The sequence below is a fragment of the Grampus griseus genome, assembly GCF_964374135.1.
Source record: "Grampus griseus genome assembly, chromosome: 8".
NCBI lineage: Eukaryota > Metazoa > Chordata > Mammalia > Artiodactyla > Delphinidae > Grampus > Grampus griseus.
The window spans coordinates 100212124-100238455 of NC_139002.1; the positions used below are offsets into that span (position 1 = coordinate 100212124).

At 49.0% G+C, this 26332-nt stretch overlaps 1 protein-coding gene across 1 annotated transcript in view; it reads left to right on the forward strand.

Moving 5' to 3' along the window:
* Positions 1–3487: 3487 nt before the first annotated feature.
* The window catches only part of CD6 (CD6 molecule), a gene marked incomplete at both ends in the record, with an annotated part of 40270 nt that continues 17425 nt past the window's right edge, over positions 3488–26332 (forward strand). The window contains one exon of the mRNA XM_082661265.1: positions 3488–3548. Coding sequence (XP_082517391.1) covers positions 3488–3548 — 61 coding nt within the window. The remainder of the gene's footprint in view (positions 3549–26332) is intronic.

Here is a 26332-nt window from a genome sequence, read left to right on the forward strand (position 1 = left end):
TTGTGGTACGCAGGCCTCTCACTGCTGTGGCCTCTCCCGTTGCGGAGCACAGGCTCTGGACGCGCAGGCTCAGCGGCCACGGCTCACGGGCCGAGCCGCTCCGCGGCATGTGGGATCTTCCCGGACCGGGGCACGAACCCGTGTCCCCTGCATCGGCAGGTGGACTCTCAACCACTGCGCCACCAGGGAAGCCCAGAGGTGGTGAGTTTTAAAAATGAATGATAATAAAAAAATAAAATAATCTCATTCCATATATATACCACTGATAACTAACTTTTATTTCTTTAGGCATAGGAAATATCCTTATTTTATATTATGTATACCATAATTCCAATATGCAAAGTTTTTGAAGGTTTGAGTCTATTATTTATTGCTATGTGTAATTCTCACTTAAAATGACTTGTTGTGATGGTTAATTTTATGTGTCAACTTGACTGGGCCATATGCCCAGGTATTTGGTTAAACATTATTCTGGGTGTGCCTGTGAGGATGTTTCTGAATGAGACTCACATTTGAATTGGTCGGCTGAGTGAAGCAGATTGCCCTCCCCAATGTGCGTGGGCCTCATTCAGTCCATTGAAGGTCTGAATGGAACAAAAGGACTGAGTAAGAGAGAATTTTCTGTCTCTCTCTGCCTGTCTTTGAGCTGGCATACTGATCGTATCCTGCCTTTGGACATGGACTCAGACTGTAACTTACACCATCAGCTCTGTGGGTTCTTAGGTCTTCAGACTTAGACTAGAAATACATCACCAGCATTCCTGAGTCTCCAGCCTGCCAACTGAGATCTTGGGACTTCTTAGCCTCCATAATCACGTGAGCCACTTCTTACAATAAATCATATATACATATCCTACTAGTTCTGTTTCTCTAGAGAACCCTGACTAATACACTTGTATCTTGCATTTTATGATTTTTTTTTTTTTTTTTGGCATATGAACTCATGTTCCTGTGAAACTTTTCTGTGGGGGTTCTTTGAGGCCTAAGTTTAAGGTGTTACTCCAGAGAGGATTTTCCTATTTGATTCTGCTGAGTACCTAGGGAACAACTATCTACTTTCTTTAAATTCTCCCATTGTTTTTGTTTTTTGTTTGTTTGTTTGTTGTGTTTTTGCCACACACGTGCTGTGAATTCCACCTCCAGGCCCATTTGGGGTCAGGCTGGTGGTTAGGAGAATTCAGGGGTGACGTTCCTTTTTCTTTCACTCAGTATCAAGGCTGAGCTTAGCAAGTTCTGCATCAGCTCCCTTCCAGAGGTTTTCCTCTCCTAGGTCATCCACTGTGGGTGTTATTTTTCATCATTTTGCTTTAAGTGGGAGCTACTGATTCTGCTTTTCACTTTGCTCAAGCTCTAGGTTTTGACCCATTAAACTGAAGTTCTTGGCCACGTGGGATCAGCAGGTACTACAGAGCAACCTCTGCTTATGCTCTCTGGGATCTCTTTGGATGTTTGATTTTGTTGTTTCTGGCCTCTGATAATTATCCTTAATTTCTTGCCACCTCTGCTAGGCATTTCTAAAGATGCTTTGAAATATTTTTATCCAGCTTTTTTTTTTTTTTTTAGTGGTTTGTTTCAGGAGAACTTTCCAGCACTTGCTATCTCCTGTATTGCCAGAAACGGAAGTCTAGCCTTCTTTCCTGTGCAATCAAACATGTGTCTCTCAGGACGCTGCTTATCAGCAGGAGACCACCCCCTGTGTCCATCCTACCCTGGCCTGCGGTTGGTCACCTGTGTTTGTGAACTACCTGCTCTCTGAGGGCGGGGCTGTGGTTTCCTCTCTTCCTCCTGAAGAGGTCTCTCTAAGGGTCGGTTGAATGGAGTTGAGAATGGAAGTGGGAGGTATCCACCTGCTGCCTGTGCTACCAGAACCTTCCACAAGAGGGCAGCCTCAGCTCAACTCCCTCCACCCCGCAGGGACGGGCAGGAGGGGCCCAGGTCCCTGTGGCTCCAAAACCTGTAACTTCGGATACCCCCTCTCCATTCCACAGGGCGGGGAGGTGAAGACAAGCAAGGATGAGGGAAGTGTCAAGCCAGGCCAGGTGAGTCTGAGATGGCGTCATGATGAGGAAGGGTCAGGACAGAACCAACCTCCTCTGGACTCAACTTCTTCAAGGGTTCTGTTTGGCCGACCAAATTAAGTGATCTGTTCCTTCGTTCACTCAACAGCATTTGTTCGGCAACAACTGTAGGCCCCACAGGGAGTGCAGTGGTGAATTAAACACCCTTGGGGCTTCTCCGGTGGCGCAGTGGTTGAGAATCCGCCTGCCAATGCAGAGGACACGGGTTCGAGCCCTGGTCCGGGAAGATCCCACATGCCGCGGAGCAACTAAGCTCGTGAGCCACAACTACTGAGCCCACGTGCTGCAACTACTGAAGCCTGCGCGCCTAGAGCCCGTGCTCCACAATGAGAGAAGCCACTGCAATGAGAAGCCCGAGCACCGCAACGAAGAGTAGCCCTCGCTCGCCGCAACTAGAGAAAGCCCGTGCGCAGCAACGAAGACCCAACACAGACAAGAATAAATAAATAAATTAAATAAATTAAAACAAAAAAACCCACCCTTGGTCCCTGCGTCTTTCCCAGTGTCCACTGCAGCCCAACTGGACAGCTCAGCGTTTCCCAAGCAGCCCCGGGCGGCCTGCCCCCGCCCCTTTGCTCCTGCTGCTGCTTCTGGCCCAGCGGCGTCTGCCCGTCACTGCCTGTTGAAATCCTGCTTATCCTCCGGGGCCCAGCTCCCATGCCTGCTTCCACAGAGCAATGAACCCTCAACCCAGGACCCAGGGGAGCAGGGACTGGAGCCTTCTGCGCCGTCACTGGGGCCGGTTCCAGCCTGCAGAGGAGGTGGGGAAACCATCTATCAGACCCTTCCTGCTTTACCATTCTCTGAGGGGAGGTGGAGGTGCTCCCTCTTGAAAGTGCAAAGCCACGTCCTCCCTCTTCCCAGCCATCTTTGCACCTGAGAACAAGGTAAAGCTTGGGATTCAATCCCATGAGAGCCAGATTCCATGGACTAGGACAGAAATGGGTCACTCATCCTTTCTTCTAATATGTACTGATGGAGCGCTCTACTTACTATGTACCAGGTCTCCAGAAATGAGGCATGGTCCCTCTGCTTCCCTCTTCCTTAAGAGACCCTTGAGGCCCCTGTGTGTGTGTGTGTGTGTGTGTGTGTGTGTGTGTCTCACTCTGCGACTCTTGGGGTTCAGCCAGGCTTGGGGAGCTCACAGTCGAGGCAGCTGAGCTCTCCTCGCCTATATTACCAGCCTTGCTTCCTGGAGACCGAAACCACAAGTAGAGCACAGAGGCGTGAGAGACACTCACAGGCTGGGTTTGGCCGCATGCGTGCAAAGGGGTGCTGTCTCCTGCTGAGAGAGATACACAAACGGGAGCAGCTAAGGGCAGAGCCTCCGAGAGGGGCACTCGGTAGCCTGCCCACCTTCTGGCCCTAGGATGGTACTTCCCACTGGCGGGCAGGCATAGCGGTCGGAGATGACACCAGACATAATGCTCCTCTTCGTGGTTGCTGGATTGCTGACGGCAGCTCTCTCAGGTAGCCCTCTCCCCACCTCCTGCGCTCCTGCAGGAGAGCCTGGGACCTGCCCTCCTGGCCCCTTTTCTGCTTCTTTTCTCACACTCACCTGTCTGGAGCCTTTTAGCCAGGACTATACTCTGGTACCAGGATGGTCCCAGCTGTGTCAACAGCATTAGGGGCCCAGAGAGGGTACAGGGACCCCCGTGAGGGGCTGAGGCTGTGCCTGGGCAGTGCTAGGAGGACCCCCGAGGGTCAGATAATGCGGGTAGCACGAGGGTCAGATAATGCGGGTAGCACGTGGGGTGTCTTACCAATGGGCTCCCAGGCTCACAGGAGGGAGACGCCTCCCACCCACAGGCTCAGGAATCCCTGCATCCCTATTTCTTGCCAACTCTCAGGAAGGAACCGTTTGCCTTCCAGAGAACTAGGGCCACTGACGATCATACTTTCAACCCCAAAGCTGAGGCCCTGGGTTCACCAAGCTCGTACCGCTCACAGCAGAGCCGTCCTGAAACAGAATTCGGGAAGCTAAGCAGAGCTGGGGACAGCTGGCCGCTGGTTGCTCCACTGGGTGTAGTTTAGGGCACAAATGAACAGAAAAGCTCTGAGGCTCAGATCCTCCCTGATCCTGAGCTCCGTCTGGGTGCCCAAACACCCTCGCAACCTGGGCCAGGCATCGGGTGGCAGGAAGTTTGGGGCCCTGGGCTGTGCTCATCGGGTGCTTGTTGGCCCCTGTGGAGTGCAGGGTCCAAAGTGGCAGGAGCTGGGCAGGAGATGCTCTGGGCCCTCACACTGGGGGATAAGGAGATGGATGTGGAAACAGAATGCTGGGCCTGGGAGTCTGGGTCCACCTGGCAGTAGAGATGCTAAATGCTTTGAGTGTGGTGTTAGGGAGACCCAGGAAGGCCCCATCAGGAAGCCTGGAGCATTCGGGGAGCCGTGGGGGGCTCTTCTCCCTGACTCTGTCTATCTAGAGGCACGTGCTCCCAGCCTCCTGACCTCACACTGGTTCAAGGAAAGCCGTTTAGCTCTGGGATCAGGAATAGGTGCTCCTTCGGCCCCACATGGGCCCGGAAGAGAAGCTCTGCCTGTCTCACTCTACCAGGAGACCCTGGAGCTTGGCCGCTTTCTGCCCCCGAGCTGAACAGACAGATGGTCCGAGACTGGGGCCCTCGCTCTGCGTCTCCATCCTCTGTTCTCCATGAGCTGCCAGCCTCGGCTCAAAATTAAGTCTGGGTCTGAGAGGTCTGCGGACCGGCCCCTGGGCTCCGGGATCTGGTCTTGAACAGTGCCTGAAGAGTGGTGGGAACCTGGGCTGGGCAGAGCCCAGGAAGGTGAAGCGGAGGGTGCCTTGGGGCCCAGTTCCTCACACATCACCTTGTCTCTGCCCGGCCCACTCCACTCTCAGGATAGTTATTTACTAACTTCGTGTTTTCAAAACTGTACTTACAGTCAGTTGACTCACTTGTTACTAATACAAGTTCAGTTTTGAAAGGAAACTTTATGTCACAATTACAAATGGAAAACTGACATCATTTGCCACAAATAAAAGGTAAAGGTAAGCATAAAAATAAATGGCGGTGAGGGCTTCCCTGGTGGCGCAGTGGTTGGGAGTCCGCCTGCCGATGCAGGGGAGACGGGTTCGTGCCCCGGTCCGGGAAGATCCCACATGCCGTGGAACGGCTGTGCCCGTAAGCCATGGCCGCTGGGCCTGCGCGTCCGGAGCCTGTGCTCCGCAACGGGAGAGGCCACAACAATGAGAGGCCCGCGTACCGCAAAAAAAAAAAATGGCGGTGAAAACCAGTTCCTCTGTTGTGTTAGTAAAAAGTTAGAAGAATGTAACGGCCCTTGTGCCTGAAGCCTTTGGCAGCCCTCTTTGTTAAAGGGAAGATGAGGGGATGATAAAGACATCCTGCCTCCAAATTGTTATTTTCTTCTTGACTCTTCAGGGGGTCTGAAAGCCCTTTGGGCGGGAATAGTTTCCTCGCTATGCGATTTAATGGCATTAAATGCTGCTCCCTTCGACCCTCCTGAGGGTGCGCAGTGGTATAGGTCCTAGTGCTGGGAAATAGGGCCTGGCGGGAGGGGCACTCTGGGCAGAAGGGAACTTGAGAAAAGAAAAGGAAAGAGAGAAAAACAACTGGGAAGAGGGAGGAAGGAAAGGGAACTGGGAGAATGAGGTCCATCAGGGAGCTCCAGGGCATCACCCCGAGGGCTGCACGTGGCCTGGGCGGGTTACCGGGCCGTGCCCTCAGACCACAGGCACGTGGAGTCTGGCCCTCCTGGGTCCTGGTGGACCCGGCCCCCCCTTTCCTACTTCCCTTTGCAGTCTCGCCTCCAGGCTCCATCCTGGGCCTCACACAGCTGTTTCTCTGGCCAGGCCGGCCTGGATTCTGGGCCGGCCTCTCGGCAGGCCTTGGTTGGTGTTGTTGAATGACCAGGGCAGGGACCAGGGCCTAGAGAGCCATGCTTCCGAATTCTCTGCTGGCGCTCCCTGGAGGCCTGGGTCCAGGACCTGTTTGTCCACTTATCCTCCAGTTCTGCCTCGGTTTCCAGATCAGCCAAGTGGGGATGGAGAGGTGGAGAGAATGAACTAGAAGCCCCTGACCGGGGAGGTTGTGGGGGAGGGGAGTCAGGAGACCAGCCGATTCCTGCCACCCTGCCTTTAATTCACCTTGTGACGGTGCTTGTCGGCTCTGGACCTCAGTTTGGGTGGAATGGGGTTCTTTGGGCAGATGATCCTTAAGAGCTTGGTCAGATCTGACACTCTGCATTAGATGCAAGAGCAAAAAACCCGGCCGTTCCCACCAGGGCCGAGCCGGGGTCGGTGACTCGAATTCCATCCGGACCGTGGTTGGCGCGAGGTCCTCAAGGGCTGCCGTTGTGCACTTGAAAAGGCTATTTGTGGTTTTACTTTAAAAAAATAATTTCTTAAATTAACACATTAAAAAAAATCTGTTTTTCCTTACCTTGTAAATTCAATACACAGATCTCATTTTTTTTTGCAAGTCCAGTAGTTTTTAACAATGGCTCTCAAGGGGTCTTTGTTTAATATTTCAGCAAGTCGGGTTGAACAGAGTAAGCCTCCTTAAATAATAAATACCACTGACAAATGTAGCTAATTGAGCTCCCTTAGATCTGTGATGTCTAATCTAGCTGCTATTAGAATGTACCATTTGGAACGCGGTCGTCTGAATGGAGATGTGTTAGGAATATAAAATACACAGCAGAGTTTAAAGATGTGTTCAAAACAAGAATTGTAAAATATCCCATTAGTAACTTTTATATGATTACGTTGAAATGATAATATTTTGGATATGTTGGGTTAAATAAGTGTTACTGTTACAATTAAGTTTACCTATTCCTTTTTCCTTCTTAAAAATGTGCCTCTTAGGGGCTTCCCTGGTGGCGCAGTGGTTGGGAGTCCGCCTGCCGATGCAGGGGACGCGGGTTCGTGTCCCGGTCCGGGAAGATCCCACATGCCGCGGAGCGGCTGGGCCCGTGAGCCATGGCCGCTGAGCCTGCGCGTCCGGAGCCTGCGCTCCGCAGTGGGAGAGGCCACAGCGGTGGAAGGCCCGCGTACCGCAAAAAAAAAAAAAAATTGAAAAATGTGCCTCCCAGAAAATTTAAAATGACCTATGGAGCTCACCTTCCATTTACACTGGCTAGCACCACCTTAGATACCCTACACTACCTTTATAAATTTAATGAATTTGATTTTCTTATAAATGCTTCAAATACCTCTAAGAAACACAACCTTCCCAAGGATTTAAAAGAATGCTTATAGATCTAAAAAACTAACTTATTAAGAAAGTGAATATTAAGTTCTCTTAAGTAGTCTAATCAAGTTTACAGATTTCAACTGAAGTCAGTTAGTCAGTCACAAACATGAGAAACTCTATGGCTAAAAGTTCTTAAACATTAAAATACAGGATTTTATGCACCAACATACAGAACTTGACCCAACTTAAACGTAACAGAAAGGTACAGATACTATGGGTTTCTGTTTATTTCACACCTCTATTTTTTAAATTCTAATCTTCCTGGGCTTAAAAATCACTTACCAAGGAGAAAAGATTCCTACCATTGCACGTAACTTGGCTTATCCTGAGCAGGTTGGAGTTTCCATCTCAGTGGACTGAGATGAGGACAGCTTTTTGGTTGTTTTGCCAAAATATAAGATATGATTCTCTTGTGCTGCTGACGGATAGCCCATGGCCTCTGATGGGGCTGGTTGCTCGACCCACGATCCAGGTTTCAAAAACCTAGTTCTCTCTGTCTCCCCCCAGCCCAGGGAGTTTTACCACTTGATTGGATTAAACTAAACAAATGTTTACTATTCTTTTTTCCCCCCCATGTTCTTCCTGCCTGGCAAGACTCCAACTCATAGATCTATAAATAACGTATGACAGACACCTGCATATTTCTCCTAGCATAGTCTGGCTCTCTGATCGTATGACTGGTGGGGACCTTTAGCATGGCCGTGACCATGTGGTGATGTGGGACAAGGCAGCTCCTAGGGCGTTGGGTCTGGCATTATTTAGCCAAACATAGATGATTCCAGAGGGATCTAGAATGAGTGAGAAACGCTGCCCACAGCCTCCTTCGTTCAGTTCGCATTTATTGAGGCCTGCTCCGAGCCAGCCTCATTTCTCACAGGAATGCTCGAAAATTAAATTGGGCCCCCAGCTGTCGGATTCTGAGACTGAAGCATCAGCCGTCCCCCTGGGACAGGGAGGGGTAAGCAGGTGACTCCAGCTGAGGCTTTGGGACAGAGGCCTGGAGGAAAAGACCCCCCTGGCATGGGGCCCACCCTCCCCCAGCCTGGACCACAACTAAATCCCATGCCAGATGCTCAGCCCTGCACTGAACAGACGCTGGTGGGGCTGGAATGCCCGGGTCGCTAGCCTGCCCCAGTCTCAGGTCCTCCAGACCGTCCATCCCCCCCTCAGCACTGCCTCCCATCGGCCAGGTCAGGGCGAGGTGCATCAGAGGAGCAGCATTTCCTGGGGGCCCTCGTTCCTGCCCTTCCGGACGATTACTAAAGCTGCCATCCTACCTGACCGTTTGCTTGATACTCTTAATGGATGTTTTAAAGTATAAAGACATTTATTTTTAGAAAAAACTTTATATTGCTGCCTTCAACATAAAGCCATTGTAAATCACCTGATGGTAACAATGGTGAAAATAAACATCGTGGAAACAATGTGATTCATTTCTGGCCAGACATGTGGTATTTAATACCCTGTCAGTGACCACCTAAATGCGAGCTTATAAATGTTACACAGCCAAGACAAAGATCTCTTATACGTAAATACAGGATTTAGCGGTTCACGTGATGCCATTTGCACAATAAACTCATTTACCCACGTGACAACCCCATGGTGTAGGTGAGGAAACCGGGGGTTAGCAAGGCTGAGGCCTGTCCAAAGTCTGGAGCTAAGACGTGCCAACGCTTGAGCTGAGGTGTCCTGACGGGGAAGAGTGGCCCGGCCTGTCTCCTGGCTGGCTGCCCCTGGGGTTCCCTCTGAGGATGAGGCATCTCCCCAAGGTGTTGTACCTTCCGGGTTTGCAGCCTCAACATTGCATCCAGGGACAGCCCCGAGCGGCCTCTGGGGTCCTGGGACCCCCCGGAAGACTTCTCAGGATCGGATGGGAGCAAATGGGCTGCCTCTTTCAGCAAAGCCCAGCCTTCATGGGTTTGCTGGGCATTTACCCTGCCCACCCAGGCCAGGAATGAATGAAGTGAAGCTGAAGAGACGCAGTGAGACAAAGGAAAGCTTGTCTGGTAGGGGGCTCCCTCTACCCACAATTTATTTAACACCTGCTATCTGCCAGGCCCTGGGATGGCACTGAGATATGAAGGTTTGACCTTGAACATAATAAATGTTGAAGAAGGTGGCGAAACATACAAGGGTCATTCTGGGTTAGATGTGACAACAGGTGCAATCCCATGACAGCCATAACCACCATCCATTGCAGGGGACTTACATTCTCCAAGCACCTGCCATGTTTATCCTGTCCTACATTGACACTGGGGCACTCGTCCCCATTTTACAGGTGGGGAAATGGAGGCTCAGAAAGTTCTGTATTTTGCCCCAGGCTAGTGGGTGATGCTGAGTTTAAATCCATGTCTGTAGATCTCCAAAACCCATGTTCTCCATCACTGGGCTGCACTATTTCTGGGAGCCAGGAGTCAGAACAGGGAGAGCTTGAGGGTCCCGGAGAGGGGGATGTCCCTCTCCCAGAGGGCCTGGACACGGGGGACAAGAAGACTTTTGCATACGAAAGAAAGATGGCCAAAACATCCTAGGCACGAAGACATTTTTTAAATGTGTGCGTGCAAAGGCTGGTGAGATAGTCGTGTTGTGCCAGCATCAACTTCCTGGGTTTGGTAATTTACTGTAGTTACGGAATAGGTCACCGTCAGGGAAAGCCGGAAGATGAGTGCATGGACTTCTCTGTGCTATTCTGGCAACTTCTTGTGAGTGTATCATTTCAAAATAAAAAGTTAAGGCATTTCAGGCAAAAGGGCCCATTGGAGCAGGATCTGGAGAGCATGGTCTAAGGCCTATGGGGTAGGTAGGGCCCCAATTCCCAGACGAGCTGGGCTCCGGGCTCTTTTTCTGCTGACTCATCCAGACTGCCGTGTCATGAGGATGCAGTGAGCACGCCAGGCACAGAGCCCGGCACAAACCGTACATTTACATTCGCCAGGCCGACAGGTGTAAATTCATATACCTGTCTTCTCCTCATCACAGCCCTGTGAAGTATGAGTTATTGCCCCCACTTTACTGATTCAGCAACTGAGGCTCAGAGAGGTGAAGTGACTTTTCCTGGATGGCACAGTTAATAGACTGTTAAAAGATACACTGAGGCATATTAAAATTTTTAAACTGAGCAAAAATCGATTCAAATCGGCGGCATACGATCTAGCAGATAGAAAAGACAGGTATAAAAGGGGACTTTTATAGGCAGAAGGGAGTAGGAACCAGAAAGTTATACTAGGCAAAAAAGCAGATTGGTTATTGCAAAGTTACTCTTTTTTTGTCGTTTATTGTTATTTTAATTTTATTTTTTTAAATTGAAGTATAGTTGATTCACAATCTTGTATTAGTTTCAGGTGTACAGCAGAGTGATTTAGTTATACATACATATATATCTATTTTTTTTCATATATATAGGTTGTTACAAAATATTGAGTATAGTTCCCTGTGCTGTCTTTGTTGGTTATCTCAAAGTTACTTTCTTTTAGGGGATGGCGGGGTCTAGCAGGCAGATGACCTAACTAGTGCTGGTCAGGTGATTTCTGATTGACGGGTTTAAGATGCCATTTCTGGGAGAGCTGAAACCATAATTAAGTCTCGGCTTCATGATGTGCGGCTTTAGCATAAACAACTCCACTTGGGACCTGTTGTCTTATTTTTTTTTTTTTGCGGTACGCGGGCCTCTCACTGTTGTGGCCTCTCCCCTTGCGGAGCACAGGCTCCGGACGCGCAGGCTCAGTGGCCATGGCTCACGGGCCCAGCCGCTCCGCGGCATGTGGGATCTTCCCGGACCGGGGCACGAACCCGCGTCCCCTGCATCGGCAGGCGGACTCTCAACCACTGCGCCACCAGGGAAGCCCTGCTGTCTTGTTTTTAGCTAGTAGGCGCCAGATCTTTAACTTGACTTTATGACTCCAAATCCACGATGTTTCCCAGCCCTGGAAGACCGGCGGGGTTTGGAACTCCAGCCACCCCAAGATTTTTATAGGAAGGGTCCCCCATTCTCTGGGGAGTTTGCACCTCAGCTACCAACAGCTGGGCTGTCATGGAATTTGGGTGGAAAAACCCCTTGAAGGAACTTGTGTGTCAGAAGCCACTTCCTGGCCAAGCTTCCGCTCAGCCTCAGTTTCCCCAGCCATAAAGTGGGGTCAGTGGCAACCTCCAGAGCCCAGGGCTGGGATGAGGCTCCATGAGACGATGGTTGTGAAGTACTTGGGGAAACATGGGGCTTCTTGGGCGCCAAAGACCCCCGTGGCCACACCTACTGTTGGGCGTGGGGCCAAGGCAGGAGCTCGCGGAGGGAAGCCCGGGTTTCCGCCCACCATTTTGTAGATTCCTGTGGCCCAGCTGCCTCTGCCTGAAAGTGGCAGCTGAGACAGCCTCCAAGAGGCTGGGCAGGGAGGCAGGGCTGAGGGGCTGAGGAGGAGACTGCGGAGCCCTTGGGAGATGCTGGATTAGGGTACCATAATGGGAGAGTGACCCCCTTACTTTCCCCTGCAAGGGGGTTGCCCCCGGGTCTCCACTGAGTGTTAGGAGATGGCAGGGCACATTAGAAGTTCCAGCCTGTAAGTTTCCAGGACACCCCCGACCGCTCTATCGTGACCCTGAGCTGGGCTGGGCTTTCCAGGCAGGGCCAGCATAGCCCAGGGAGTCTGCACCCGGAGCTGGGGGCCAGGGCTGTGCGGGGACACAGGCTGTGTGAGTGAGGGGGGCTCCTCAGAGCTGAGAGCTTCTCAAGGCGTCCTGGCAATCCCATCTGTGTGCCCCACTTCCAGTTTGGAAGTCACCTACTGAGCCCCGAGTCAGGGAGAACACAGAGGTGAAATCGCTGTGTCGTCAGCCGTGTGCAAAGCCAAGCATGGGTCTGTCCATCTCGCAGAAGCACAAAGTGATACTTGGAAAGCTGGAGCCACACAGCGAGTTGCCGACAGAACTGTGACCAGAGTCACTTTCCGGGCACCAACCAACCCATCCCCGCCAGCTGCCTCTTCCTAAATGGGGCTTGGGGAAAGATTTTCTCTACACTTCAACAAAATTTTTGCTAGGATGTTCATCTCTTCCAGAAGGGGTGCCTGGGAGCTGGGCTGGGGCGGGGGCAGAGGTGGAGAAGCATGTCCCGGACAGGGAGGACGTCTACTCCCCATTCTGCTCAGCGAGACCAGCTTCCTCTCTTTCCTTCAGCGAAACTAAGCAAACACACTTGCCAAGTGAATCAAGCTCCTTGGAGAGATGTGCTGCACCCTCCAGATGGGGTTCTAGAAATACGGCAGCAGTATCTGAGCTGGAAGACTCCATCCCCAGAGGGCTGCCAGTCATTGACATCTACCCATTTGTCAGAGGAGGAAACTGAGGTGCAAAATGGGGAGTGAGGCACCCAAGGTCAGGAGCAGGGGTGAGAAGGGTCTGCAGGCTCTGCCAGGGGCCCCTCCCCACATTACCCAGAGGGTGTGGCGCTGGCCTGTGCCCACAGATGCGTCCTCAGCACCCCCCACCTCGATGTGGAGATGGCAGGAGAGGGCTGTGGTCTGACGTGGGTCTGAGGTGAACACAGCTGACCCTGGGCTCTGAGATGTCAGCTTTGTGAGGCGAGGAGCTGGCTTCCTGCAGCCACTTTGCCTCCACCACCTCCATGGCTCCCCGACTGTTTTGTTTAGTTTTATTTTAAAAAAATTTATTTCAGCACAATTTTAGACTTACTGAGAAGTTGCAAAAATATACAAAGATTTTCCATATGCTCTTTACTCAGATTCCGGACTAGTAATATTTTTATCATTTTCTCTATTTTTCTATTACATTTTTCTTGAACCATTTGAGAGTAGGTTGTAGACGTAACTTCCCTTTCTCCTAAATACTTCAACATGTCTTAAAAAAAAAAATAAGGTCATTCGCTTATGTAACCACCGTACACATATCAAAATCAGGTGATAAACATTGCTACAAAAATAATCTGTAGAACTTTTTCAGATTTTGCCAATTGTTCCAAAACAATTTACCTTAGAGGCAAAAGAAAATTCCATCGAATGTGTTGCATTTCACTCTCCTTATTTTCCTTTAATCTAGACCAATTGCTCAGATTTTTTTCTTTCAAGATACTGATCACTTTGAAGAGTACAGGCCAGTTATTCTGTAAAATGTTCCTCGGCGGGGCTTGTCTGATGATTCCTCATGATTAGTTGTGTTGTTTCTGGCAGGAGTATCACAGAAGTGAAGTTGTGTCCTTCTCAGACATGGTATCAGCTTGTCCCATTACCCATGGTCTAACTCTGATTGCTTGGCTAAGGTGACGTCTGCTAGGTAAAGTCACTCTTCTCCTTTGTGATAAATATGTCTCTTGTGGGCAGATTCTTTGAGAATACGTCAATTTTTTGGTTCCCTTCAAAGCTTTACCCACTCGTAATATTATGGCTGATTCTGGCCTGGATCAGTTATTATTGCGATAGTTTCTTGATGGTGATGTTGTGATGCCATTGTTCTCCTACAGATACAGTGGCCGACTCAGCTTTCTCTGCTGGCTCAGTGAGTGGGAACCAGCTGGCTCAGTGTCTTGAAGGCTGGTGCTGATGGGGCCAAGAGTGAGCTCTCAGGTTGAGCCTCTGACGGCCACCACCTTGCCTTGCCTCCTTGTGGAGCCTGGCGGGGCTCCTCCCTGCTCCCCGGCCCGTCCTCCCTCCACCTTCACAGCTTCCTGTCATTCATTTGTGGAGTCCTACTACGTGCTGGGCACTGTTTTTAGCCGCTGAGGATGTAAGACAAAGTCCCAGAATTCAAGGAGCTTATATTCTAGTGGAGAAAACAGACAAATGAATAAACGTTTAAAAAATAGTATCGTTTCAAAGCAGAAATAGAGACACAGACGTAGAAAACAAATGTATGGATACCAAGCGGGAAAGGGGGGGGTGAATGGGAGGAACTGGGAGATTGGGATTGACACCTATACACTACTGATACTATGTATAAAATAGGTAACTAATGAGAACCTACTGTATAGCACAGGGAACTCTACTTAACGCACTCTGGTGACCTAAATGGGAAGGAAATCCAAAAAAGGGGGGATATATGTATACGTATAGCTGATTCATTTTGTCACACAGTAGGAACTAACACAACATTGTAAAGCAACTATACTCCAATAAAAATTAATTTTAAAAAATGACTACCAAAAAAAAATAGTATCATTTCAGAGAGGTCTATGTGCAACGAGGGAAATAGAGCAAAGGAGGGAAGACAGAGAGACTGGAATGGGGATCCAGGTAAGGCCTCTGACGACACGTGAGCAGAGATCTGATTGATGGGATGAGCTGGGCGTGCCAAGATCAGGGAGCAGGACATTCCAGGCAGAGGCCATGGCAGGGGCAAAGGCCCTGAAGCGGGAGTGAATTTCACATGCTGGAGGAGATTACAGAGGGAAGGGGAGAGTGGAGGAGATGGAGGTGGAGAGGTTGACACGTGTCAGGGAAAACAGATCACGTACGGGCTTGGAATTAATCCAAAGGAAATGGGAAATCATCAGAGAGTTTTAAGTATAAAAGGATGTGATTTGATTTGCCCTTATGTATATACAATTATTTAACAAATATTTTTTATAATCAACTTCGTATGTAAGCCTAAGTAAGTTGATTTAAACCTAGACATCTTCTAGGTTTCATGTGTCTCAGACCAATGTTGCTTCAATAAATTGAATATATCTGTATAAACAGATAAGACACTCAGAACAACTGCGTCATTCACTAGCCCGCCAGCCAAGCCCAAGTCAGCTCTCCCTTTGTGAAAGGCTTGTAATCCCCAGGACTGAGCAATTGGAAAAGGAATCATCTGCTTACTGTGTGATTCAATACTATTTAATCTTGGATCTTAAATTGGTCTGGTGTGGGATATACTGCGTTAACTGGTGGAAAGACCAGTTTGGGGGAGGCAGTGGGGACAGCGGGGTCTGTGTTGTGAGGGAGGGAAGCAAAGTCTGCTTGGCAACCTCACATCAGGGGCTGTCGGAGGAGGGCAAAGGGGACAGGGACTCACCCAAGGTCATAGCAGTGGCTGGTCTCAGCTCTACCGTCTCTCCTTGTCACTCCCACCTGGTTCCAGCTGAAAATTCAGACACGATGTAAACATTAGTCATCCTTATTGTAAGAATGTTATGACAACCACATTAAAAGAGATCTCACCCAGCACGCACACACTGAGGCCCTTCGTTCCTGAGGGAGGGAGTGTGTAGGTCTCTGTAGCGTCGTGGGCGTTTAGTCGCGTCAGCGCGGAGGTGGGTGTGCGGAAGGGCACCGTGTTGGTTGTGATGAATATTTGTCAGAACGGCTGTGAGAACGTGGATTCTGGGGTCTCGGAGACCAGCATGGGATCCCAGGCCGCACCACCTTCTCTGTGACTTTGGGCACGTTTCCAAACCTCTCTGAGGGGAAATGGGTACCACCGGAACGTCAGCTCCCCAATTCTCGCTCTCTAGATAGACTCTAAAGCCATCCCTGAAGGTCTTTAGAGACCATTTTTCATCACCTGCATCTGTGGGGGCTGGCTCGGTTCCAGCCACGTCCATGTAGCCATGAAACTCAGTCCCACAAAGCACTTGTGGAATTTTTGACTCTGGCGATCTGGAAGTGGAGGGCACAGCCATCCGTCCTGCGGTTCCCCCACTGCCCCCCGCCTCTCCCAAGACTCCCCAGAAGCAGCTGTGGGCTTTTGTCAGCTCTTGTCTCCCAGAGGTGACCTTTGTTGCAGGTACGTGCGTGACTTAGTTTCCTAGGGCTGCAAAGTACTATAAACGGGTGCATGAACAACAGAAGTGTATTGTCTCACAATTCTGGAGGCTGAAAATTCAAGATCAAGGTGTCAGCAGGGTGGGTTCCTTCTGAGGCTGTGAAGAAGCATCTGTTCCACGCCTCTCTCCTAGCTTCTGGTGGTTTGCTGACAATCTCTGGCATTTCTTGGCGTCTAGAAACAAATCCCCACCTCTGTCCTCCTATGTGCATACGTCTGCCTCCAAATTTCCCCTTTTTATGAGGACACCAGTCATACTGGATCAGAGCCCACACACTAGTGACCTTATTTTAACTCTGTGCAGACCCAATCTCCAAACAAGTTTGCATTCTGAGGTACTGGGAGGTATGGACTCCAACATATCTGTTTTGCTGGGACACGATTCAGCCCATAGCAGTGCATGCATGAGTGTGCGTGTGTGTACATGACTCAGGAGTGGAATTTCTGGGTCACGACTATGGAAATGCTTTCTAGAGTGGTTGTGACAGTTTTGTTCCACCCCGCCCCCCTCCAGCAATGTACAGAGTCCCTACTGATCCCCATTCTCAGCAACACTCCATATTACCACCTTCTTAATTGTCGACAATCCAGGGCCTGTGAAACAGTCTCTCCCTGTGGCCTGACGTTGCTTTCCTCTGCGGCTGTGTGGCTGGGTTTTTCATATGTTCAAGGGTCCTGTGTGTTTCTTCTTCTGTGAAGGGCTTCTTCCTGCCTTTTGCCCATTATTCTATTGCTTGCCTTTTCCTCACTGGTTAATGGATGAAGATTCTTTTCTGAGGAGGGTTTCCACTGGGGAAGGTGAGGAGAGAAGAAGATAAAGGGGGAAGTTAGGTCATCATTTCTGGCCTTAAATTTCGAGAACTCATCCACACAGCTGCTCCTTCAAGGGAAAGACAGGAAACCATTTCAGGCCCTGAGTCTCTTTCTGGAATCTCCGGGGCCAGGTTCAAATCAGAATCTAGAATGTTAGGATTTTAGAAAGGTGACATGTTTATGTGATGTAATGTCTCAGCAGGGGCCTGAGCAGCCTCTGTAACCAAATACCTTAACATTTCTGCAACAAAATATATGATTTTTCACACCATGTAGAATAAATAAAGACCATGGACAAACCAGCATCTTTTCAGGTCAGGAAGGCCACCCACAGAGTTATGAAAAATCCAGGGGTATCTGGGGCTTCAGAATTGCATTAAAGATTGTGCAAGCGTGTTGCCAAATAGCTATTGAGAGTCAGGCCCCATCACGATCATTTTCTCTTTTAATCTCCCAATAGCCCCAGGAGGTGGCTATGAACATCACCGCTTACTTTGACAAAGGTCACTGATGATACTAGAGTTTAGGAAAAAGAGTGCATATATGTATATGTAAAACTGATTCACTTTGCTGTGCACCTGAAACTAACACAACATTATAAATCAACTATATGCCAATAAAAATTTTTTAAAAAAGAAAAGAAATCCAGATCCTGGTATTAAGAGGAAGAGATGGGATTCGAACTCACATCTGTCTGACTCCAAAGCCCACCTGCTTCCAACTCTGCCGTGCTGCCCCCAACCCTATGGAGGTGGCTTCTTGACTTCTCTGCTCCCCAGGATTCTGGAGTTTAGAAGCAGAGTCACCAGCCAGAGGAGTGGATTGGGAGGGCGGGATGCGGTGGGGAGTGAGTAGGTGGGAGGTCTGTTGGCTGAGGCAGACCCTCACCCCAAAGCAGTGGGTGCTGGTTGCCAGAGTTAGAATGCCCACCTCAAACCTCTGCAAAGCTTCCCAAGGGTCCATCGTACTTTGGCATTGACCAAACATTCAGCTGGCTCTCTCCTTGCCCCAGTTTGAAGCCCTCTTTAGACACCGGAGGGGGAGACACTGATCAGAGATCTTACCTGTTGCTGCGGTTCAGGGACTGAGAAAGCAACAATGTCTTCCCAGCATTTAAGTCAGAGCTCGAGCACCTTTGCAAGGAAGGATAGGGAAGCCCAGTGGTGTCAGACCACTGGTGGGGAGAAAGGGTGGCATGGAGAGTGGTAGGTCACTGCCCCACATGATCTCTCCTCTGAGCCTGCTCACCCCCTGGAAAGGTACAAGTTAGATCTCCCAGGTTGTTTGGCAAAGGCTTGGATATTTCCTGTTCTCCGTCATGTTCTCATCCTTGAGAACTCCTACACATCCTCTAAGGCCCCTCCCAATTGTCAGAATGATTCCCTCTCACCTCTACTCTTCCCAGAGCACTTTATCCTGACCCCTGGGGTAGCACTTCTACCTGATCATAATCAACTCTGAGTATATCTTCATCCTCTGCCATGGCTTGGGACCTGGCACAGAGCCTGGCCAAGAATGAGGAACAGATGAATGAATGAAGGAAGGAAGGAGTGACTAAGGGCTAACATGGGCAGAAACGTGAAAGATTTTGAGCCACTTCAGAAGAGCCCTAGACGTGACTTATGGAGGGGAGTGTGGGCTGACCATGTCTCCAGAGAGCCAAGAAGTGGGCTTGAATTTAGAGAGACCGGAGGTTGAATTCTGCTTCCACATCTTAGTAACTGTGGCCTTGGGCAAGTCGCTCAAGTTTCTTACCTGGAAAACTGAGACTTCAGTGGGCCCAACGGAGAGTCATAGGAGAGTGCGTGCTGTATGTAAAGCCGGGACACACACATGCTACCTCTTCCCAGGGAGCCCAAATTTATTTCCTGAACTTGAACTCATGGGCCTGGTTGGCCTTGTGGCCGTTGGCTACTGCCGGCCTTTAGCTGCTAATGACACAAGGTGGCCGTGGAGATTCAGGCTGAATATCCCCCGTGCCTCCCCAGTTTCCCCTTTGAATCTGGATTTGGGCCTGGATTTGTTTAGAGAGAGGAGGTGGGTAGTGAGAGGGGAGGGGCCCCTTGGAGCTGATGGGCACAGCTGCTGAGCCAGGGTTGGTCCCTACATCCCAGGAGACATTCTGGTCCCAGCCTGCTTGGGAAGGGCTGTGTTTCCTTCCCAGGAAGGATGATGATGACTTCCAACAGCTGCTAGATGCCTGATATTAAGGGGGCCCTTCTCCGAAGGGGGCTTTCGGCCACCTCAGGAAGGCGTCAGCATCACCCCTGAGAGCTGGGGGGATTTTCACCCCTTGCCCACACTCAAGCTTCCTTCACCCAGAAACTGCTGCTGCAGCAGCTCTCGGAGACTTCGAACCAGAGCCACTCCTGAGAGCCGGTGGGTGGGGACGGGCCCCCTGGAAAATCCTGCATGGCCAAGCAGAATTTCAGCTTCCACTGAAACCCGGAAAAACCCAGCCCTGCCCTTCGTACAGAGGCCAAACTCGGGGGAATTTTATTCTTGAATTTCACATACTTGAGTTTCTAGCTTAACACAGCAGGCCCTGTCCTGCCTCCGGGCCTTTGCATGTGCTGTACGCCCTACCCAAAATGCCCCTCTGCCTTCTCCTACTTGTAGAAGCCGCCTGACACAGTGGAAAGAGTGAATCTGGGGAACATGCTTGGATTTGAATTCTGGCTTTTTCACCACCAAGCTCTGTGACCTTGGAGTAGTAACAATTTCTCTGAGCCTCTTTGTCAGTTAAATGGGTTTCATGATAGCACTTCCTCACAGGGTCATCATGATGCTTCTGAATGACGTCTATAAAGCTCTCTGTTCAATAAATCTGGATCCGCTCCCTCTGCCCCACTGAAATGTTCCTAGACCCCAAGCCCTGGCCCAAAGGTCACCTCTCTTGCAGTAACTTCCTGAACAGGTGTAATCAAGGCAGCCCAGGAAATCCTTTGTCTGGGTGCAAATCCTTCTTTGCCTTTATTTATTTATTTATTGGCTGCATCCGGTCTTAGTCGCGGCACGCGGGATCTTTCGTTGCGACGCGTGGGCTTCTCTCTAGTTGTGACGCAAAGACTTCTCTCTAGTTGTGGCAAGCGGGCTCCAGAGCACGTGGGCTCTGTAGTTGTGGCACTCGGGGTCTCTAGTTGTGACGCGCAAGCTTCATTGCCCCGTGGCATATGGGATCTTAGTTCTCCGAGCAGGGATCGAACCTGCGTCCCCTGCATTGCAAGACGGATTCTCTACCACTGAACCACCAGGGAAGTTCCCCTGCTTTGCCTCTTATGAGCCCTGTTGTTCTGGAAAGTTCCTCCACACCTCTTGGGCCCTATATTTCCCCATTTGTAAAGTGGGGATAATAATACCTTCCTCTGAGCATCATGACGGAGATGAAAGAATTTAAAGCTATTAAAAACCCATGTAAGCACACAAGACTCCTTGGCAGGGGGCATTGATATGATTCAAGCAATTTACAAAGGCTTTTTCACATATGTTGTCATTTAAAAAAACTGTTGTTTTCAACACTAAAATTATATATAATGTAAATAGTACAGAATTTAGCAACTACAGGAAAACAAAGAAAGAAATTTACCTGTAATGGTAACTGTTGTTACCACCCTGTTATAGAATCTTCCAGACATTTTGTTAGAGAGAAATATTGAAAAACACACAGAAGTACAGAGAGTGTTTCAAAAACTCCTAGGCATCCCCACCACCCAGATTTAAGAAATGTTTACATTTTCACATATTTGCTCAGATCTATTTTAATAAGAAAACAAACCATACAGATGCTGCTGAAATATTTCCTTATCCCTCCCTCCCCAGAGCACTCACGCTCCAAGGTGTGGTGTGTGTACCCTTCTTTTCCATGTTTTTGTACTTTTATTACATAAAAATATATCAATACCCAATAGATAGTACATGTGCCGTATTTTCTATAAATGGCATCATATTGGATGCATTGTTCTACAGCTCACTCCTCCTGCTCAATATATGTTTCAAAGATCTATCCAAGTGGCTAGATATAGATCTAGTTCATTCTTTTAACAAAATAATTCAGTCTATAAATATAACATAGTATCATTAATTATTTTCTGCTGAGGAACTGTTAGATTACTTCTAATTTTCTTTGATTACATACAGTGCTGCAGTGACAATCTCTGCATATGTCTGCATGTGAACTTGCCAGCGAATAGTTTTCTAAGCTATATATAGAAGAGTATTGCCGTGGAGTCAAGATAGCAGCACCCTCAGCTTAATGAGATCTCTGGCCATTTCTCTATGCATTGTATTTACAAGAATATGGTCATCCTGTGTATCTTGTTTATAATCCTTTACTGCCTATTACTCATATGCACACGCACATCTATCACATATATTCATTTGTGCTTGTTGATTCTGCAGGATCTTCTTTGCTACTTACTGCGGCCAGGTATTGGATTTTTGTGTGATCTTGTTTCGGTCCTGTGAGGTTTTTATACCTGTGAGGTGAGGGAGGCAAGTTGGCCATATGAAGAGATTTGCCCAAGGTTTCCATAGTAAGGAAGAAGCTGGTTTTCAAACCCAGGCTTGTTCAGTTCCAATCCCATGCTCTTTCTGCTGCCCAAGACCTGGTAGACGGTTCTACGCAATCCACATTCTAGGGTCCCATCCAAGACGTACTGAATCGGAATCTAGAGGAGGAACCCGGATGTCCATTTCCTGCACGCAGTGGTCTGAATCCTTACGGGGAGATCAAGAAGATGGGGCTTGTAAAAGGCCAGTGTCTCTGGCCTGCTGGGCTCACTTGGAGAAACTCAATCGTGAGTTGCTCATGATTCTCTATGCTTGGTGGTATCCCACCTTACCATCTGGTAGCTGCAAAGAAGGTAGAGTCTGGCATGGGAACCTGAGCAAGCCTTGGGGCCAGGTCCACAGGAGCCTTTGCTTTTAGAGGAACTCCTGTTACCATGGCAACTGCAGTCCACATCTCATCTCTAGGAATGCTGGATGCCGTGTTTGTAGGGCCAAGGAAGGGAATAGCGAGTTGTGAGTGTGAGGCAGCTCTGCTAAGCTTCCTAAGAAAGACAGGGAGGCAAGAGGAAAGAAGGCAGCTTTGGGGGAACTGGAATTGTCCCTTTGCAGAGAAAACTGAGGCACCCTCAGAGCCATCTTTATGCCTGGGGTGAATGGATAGATAGATAGAGCTGCCCTCCTATGTCCATTGGGGATTGAACAGGAGAGAGCAGGGTGGGGGGACATAATGGCAGCGGCCATGTACCACGTCCTAAGCATGTTACATATGTTATCCATGCACCCCCTCAAAGCGATCCAATGTGGCTTATGTATTATGCCCAGTGCCAGGTTAAAACTGAAGTCTAGCAGGGCTCAGTGACTTTCCCTAGGTCACACAGCTAGTGATCGACAGAGATGGGTTCGGATCACTATTCTGTCTGTCCCCAAAGTCTCTGTTCTAAATCATGAAAAGAGAATTTCCTGTTTGTTTCCAGTTTGGCTATCACAGATAAGTTTACTATGAACATGTACATAAAATTCTTTATATGAACATATGGTTTCTTGTTCTAAATGAATGACTGTACCCATTTGTATTCCCATCAAAAGTATGGGGAGCAGTCCAGTCCCCCTGTATTCCTCACCGGTTCTTGGTTGGTATGATCAGTACTTTGAATATTACCTGTTTTAAAAGTGTGGAGATGGGGCTTCCCTGGTGGTGCAGTGGTTGAGAGTCCGCCTGCCGATGCAGGGGACACGGGTTTGTGCCCCGGTCCGGGAGGATCTCACATGCCACGGAGCGGCTGGGCCCGTGATCCATGGCCGCTGAGCCTGCATGTCCGGAGCCTGTGCTCCGCGACGGGAGAGGTCACAGCAGTGAGAGGTCCGCGTACCGCAAAAAAAAAAAAAAAAAAAAAAAAGTGTGGAGATGTATCTCACTATGGTTTGATTGCATTTCCCTAATGATTCATGATGTTGAACATTTTTGTGTTCATTTGCCAGGTGTATGTCTTCTTTGATTAAATGTCTGTTCTTTTATTAGTAACTGAGAAGACAATTAAAAAAACTTGAAAATAAAAATAATTTCCCAAGAGTGGCAACTGTGAAGCTGATGCATTGGTGCTGGGAAGGCTGTGGACTCTCCTACTCCCGGGATCATCTCATTTACGCTTACTTCCCTAATACGTACTCCAGGCCCCAGCACGTGGTACAGGTTCAGCAAGTGTTAATGGAATTGAATGCAGAACAGCGATAGACTCTTTTCTCAGCTTTCCGGAAAACATGGCTCACACGCCCTCACTTTCCTGAGCATGAGAGTAGGAAGGGGAGTTCCAGAAACAGATCATACCCCAAAGCCGGTGGTGTACCCTGATTTCATCTTTGAGTTTCCTCTCACTGCAGATTACGAACTGTTGTCTTTTACCTCCCCTGGGTTTGGTGATGGAAAGGAGGGGAGTTCAATCTGGCATGTAGGGAGGATGTCATGCAGGTGAGCATCCTCTGTTATATAACATGGTGACAAATACAAGCTAAAAAGTCTGGATTTCTCTGACCTGCGTGACTGAGGACCTTTGGGGCTGGGACTCTTGAAACTTTTGTCACCACTTTTCTCTGTCAATCACGTGCTGCTTTAGCTTGGGCAAAATACCATAGACTGGGTGGTTTAAATGTTTGTGGCTTAAACAACAAATATTTGTTTCTCACGTTTCTGGAGGCTAAGAAGTCCAAGATCAAGGTGCCAGCAGATTCCGTGTCTGGTAAGGGCTCTCTTCCTGGTCTGCAGACAGCCGCCTTCTTGCTGTATCCTCACACAATAGAGAGATCTTATGTCTCTTGCTTTTTTTTTTTTTTTACATCATGAGGGCTCCACCTTCATAACCTCATCTATCCCAAATTATCTCTCAAAGCCCCCACTTCCTAACGCCATCACAGTGGGGATTAGGGCTTCGAATATGAATTTATTCATATATGAATAAAATACAAAGTTTTAGAAAGACATACACATTCAGTCCATAGCCTGTGCATTGAGCTTTCCTTGTGTCCCTAAGCCCTTCCTAGGTATGATGAGAGAGAATGAAAACAAACAAACAAAAATCCTGTAAAATAAGTTAAGTAAGCCTAAGACACCAAGTTGCTGACTTTCTCTTGGGTTCCCAGGGGGGAGAAGTCAGCCCAACCTTCCTGGGTTTTGAAAGTCCTCAGTGGGTACAGCCTGGTCTAGTCACATAGACATTGATGCCAGTCACCTCTGGAAGCGAGGACCACACTGTCCCACCAAGCCCCCAGGACAGCTTCAGTCTCTGCGACAAAATAAACTCAACCTAACCTCTCCAAGTCCCTTCAAAGACAGGACACAGCTATTCCCTCTGAATCAAGTCATAAGTTATTTTTGCGAGCCAGCGCACTGCTTCTTTCCAATTTTAAAGGAATTATAGACTGTCTCTTCTTTCCAGTTGTTTTAACAATTGCTCTCCATCGAGTTTGGGACTGCTTGTACACACTGCTATATTTAAAATAGATAACCAACAAGGACCTACTGTACAGCACAGGGAACTCTGTTCAATACTCTGTAATAACCTAAACGGGAAAAGAATTTGAAAAGGAATAGATATATGTGTACGTATAACTGAATCACTTGGCTGTACACCTGAAACTAACACAACATTGTTAATCAACTATATTCCAATATAAAATAAAAATTAAAAAAAAAGCATTTCAGAGGTTTACTGTTCCACTGAAGATCACTAGCTATCAGTAAATAAAACTAGGATTAAACATAAAAAAAATTGCCCTCCATCAACAACCTCAAGAGAGTCTTTCAAAGAAAAACATTCACTGTAGTCCCAGCACCTTCCCACTCGGGGCTCCTCCTCCTAAACTCCCTGGGGCTATCAGTCCTTGACTCTTCCAAGTAACCGGTTTCTCCTCTGGCCTCAGAATTGAAACAAGCGGGTTCAGGGAGTGCCGGAGCCAGCCTGTGTGGGAGAGTCGGTGGGGAAGTCGTGGAACAGCTCATGGCTGGGCTGCCAGACCTCATCTTGTCCTTGTTGGGGGAATGGCGGGCAGAATGCCATCTCAGGGGCTCCTGACCTAGGGAAGGACAGCTTCCTCATGGCCGCACATCTTTAGAATCAGGGCCCTTTTGGGAATTGGTCCCTGGGGCTTGACTGAGTACTGAGTTGTATCACCCTTGGAGGTGGGCTATCTAAGTTCAGGGCTGGCTGAGTGTGGTAGAGCTGGAAGGAGTTTGGAAGACCACCCGGGCTGTCAGAGCTCCCTGCCCCTCGCCTTTGGCATGGTCAGTCGCTGAACCAGAAACCAGGATGTGGGATTCCAACCCAGTGGAGTAGAGTGGTTAAGAGTGTGGGTTCTTGAACCATGCAGCCTGGGTTCGAATCCTAGCTTTGCCATTTTCTTGCTGTGTCATCTTGAGCAAATTACTGCTAAACTTTTTTGCACCTTGGTTTCCCCACTTTGTGGACTTGCTGTGAGAATTAAACTGGTTAATTCATCTAAAGTGTTTTAAAAAGGCCTCGTATGTGAAAGTACTGAATACATGTCAGCTATATCGCTGAGCTGTGCTAGGAAGTTGTGGTGGGTACCTGGCATGTCTTGGGGCCTCCCCTTTCTCCATCAGAGCAACGGGAAGAATCAAAAAGTCCTTCCCTTATCTCTCTACATTTCGGACTCAAGATGCCTGAGATGGGTAACGGCTCCCATCGGTGTGGGATGGAAATAGAACACTAGTTACCCATCTGGTTGTCTCCCAAATGTCCGTCTGCAAACTGGGAATGGCAATCCAGTGCCCACCCAGTGAATCTCAGGAGTATGGGCCAGTGGATGTTTCTGGACAGCTGCCCTCTTTGAATATCTGGGCCCCAAGCTAGAGCCTGGGAGGCAGGTCCTCCTGGGTTCAACTAGCCTTCGTCATCCTTGCTCAGGACATGAAAGGCTGGTCTGCATGAACACAATTTGTGGTGATCTCCCAGCCAACAGTCCCATGCCACTCCCAAAACTTGTGGGCACTGCAGTCCCTGGGGCCTGGTCCCAATCCTGGAGAGGGGCACACCCCACCCCCGCCCCGGCAGTGCCCTGGAGCAGCGGCCGGGCCAACTTGGGAGACCACTGCACTGGGAGTCTGTGGGCCTTGGGATACACATGGGGCTATGTGTATTCAGAATTCAGTGGGACTGACAGCCACCAAACTGCTCATAAATAAAATACGTAATCACCTGTGGCTGGGGTCACAGAGGAAAAGTCCAGGGTACGATGAGAAGCTAGAACGAGGCATTGAACTTGGGTCCCTCTGGGTCCTGGAAGACCTTCAGAAGCTTAAAGCCAAGGCTGGGGCAGGAGCCCTGGGGAGAGAGAACTGTGTATCCTGCTTCCATCACTGAACCTTGCAACATGGTCTTCCCCTCACATCCTTAAAAACTCTTGGTAAATTTCGTTTTTTGCAAATATTTTTAA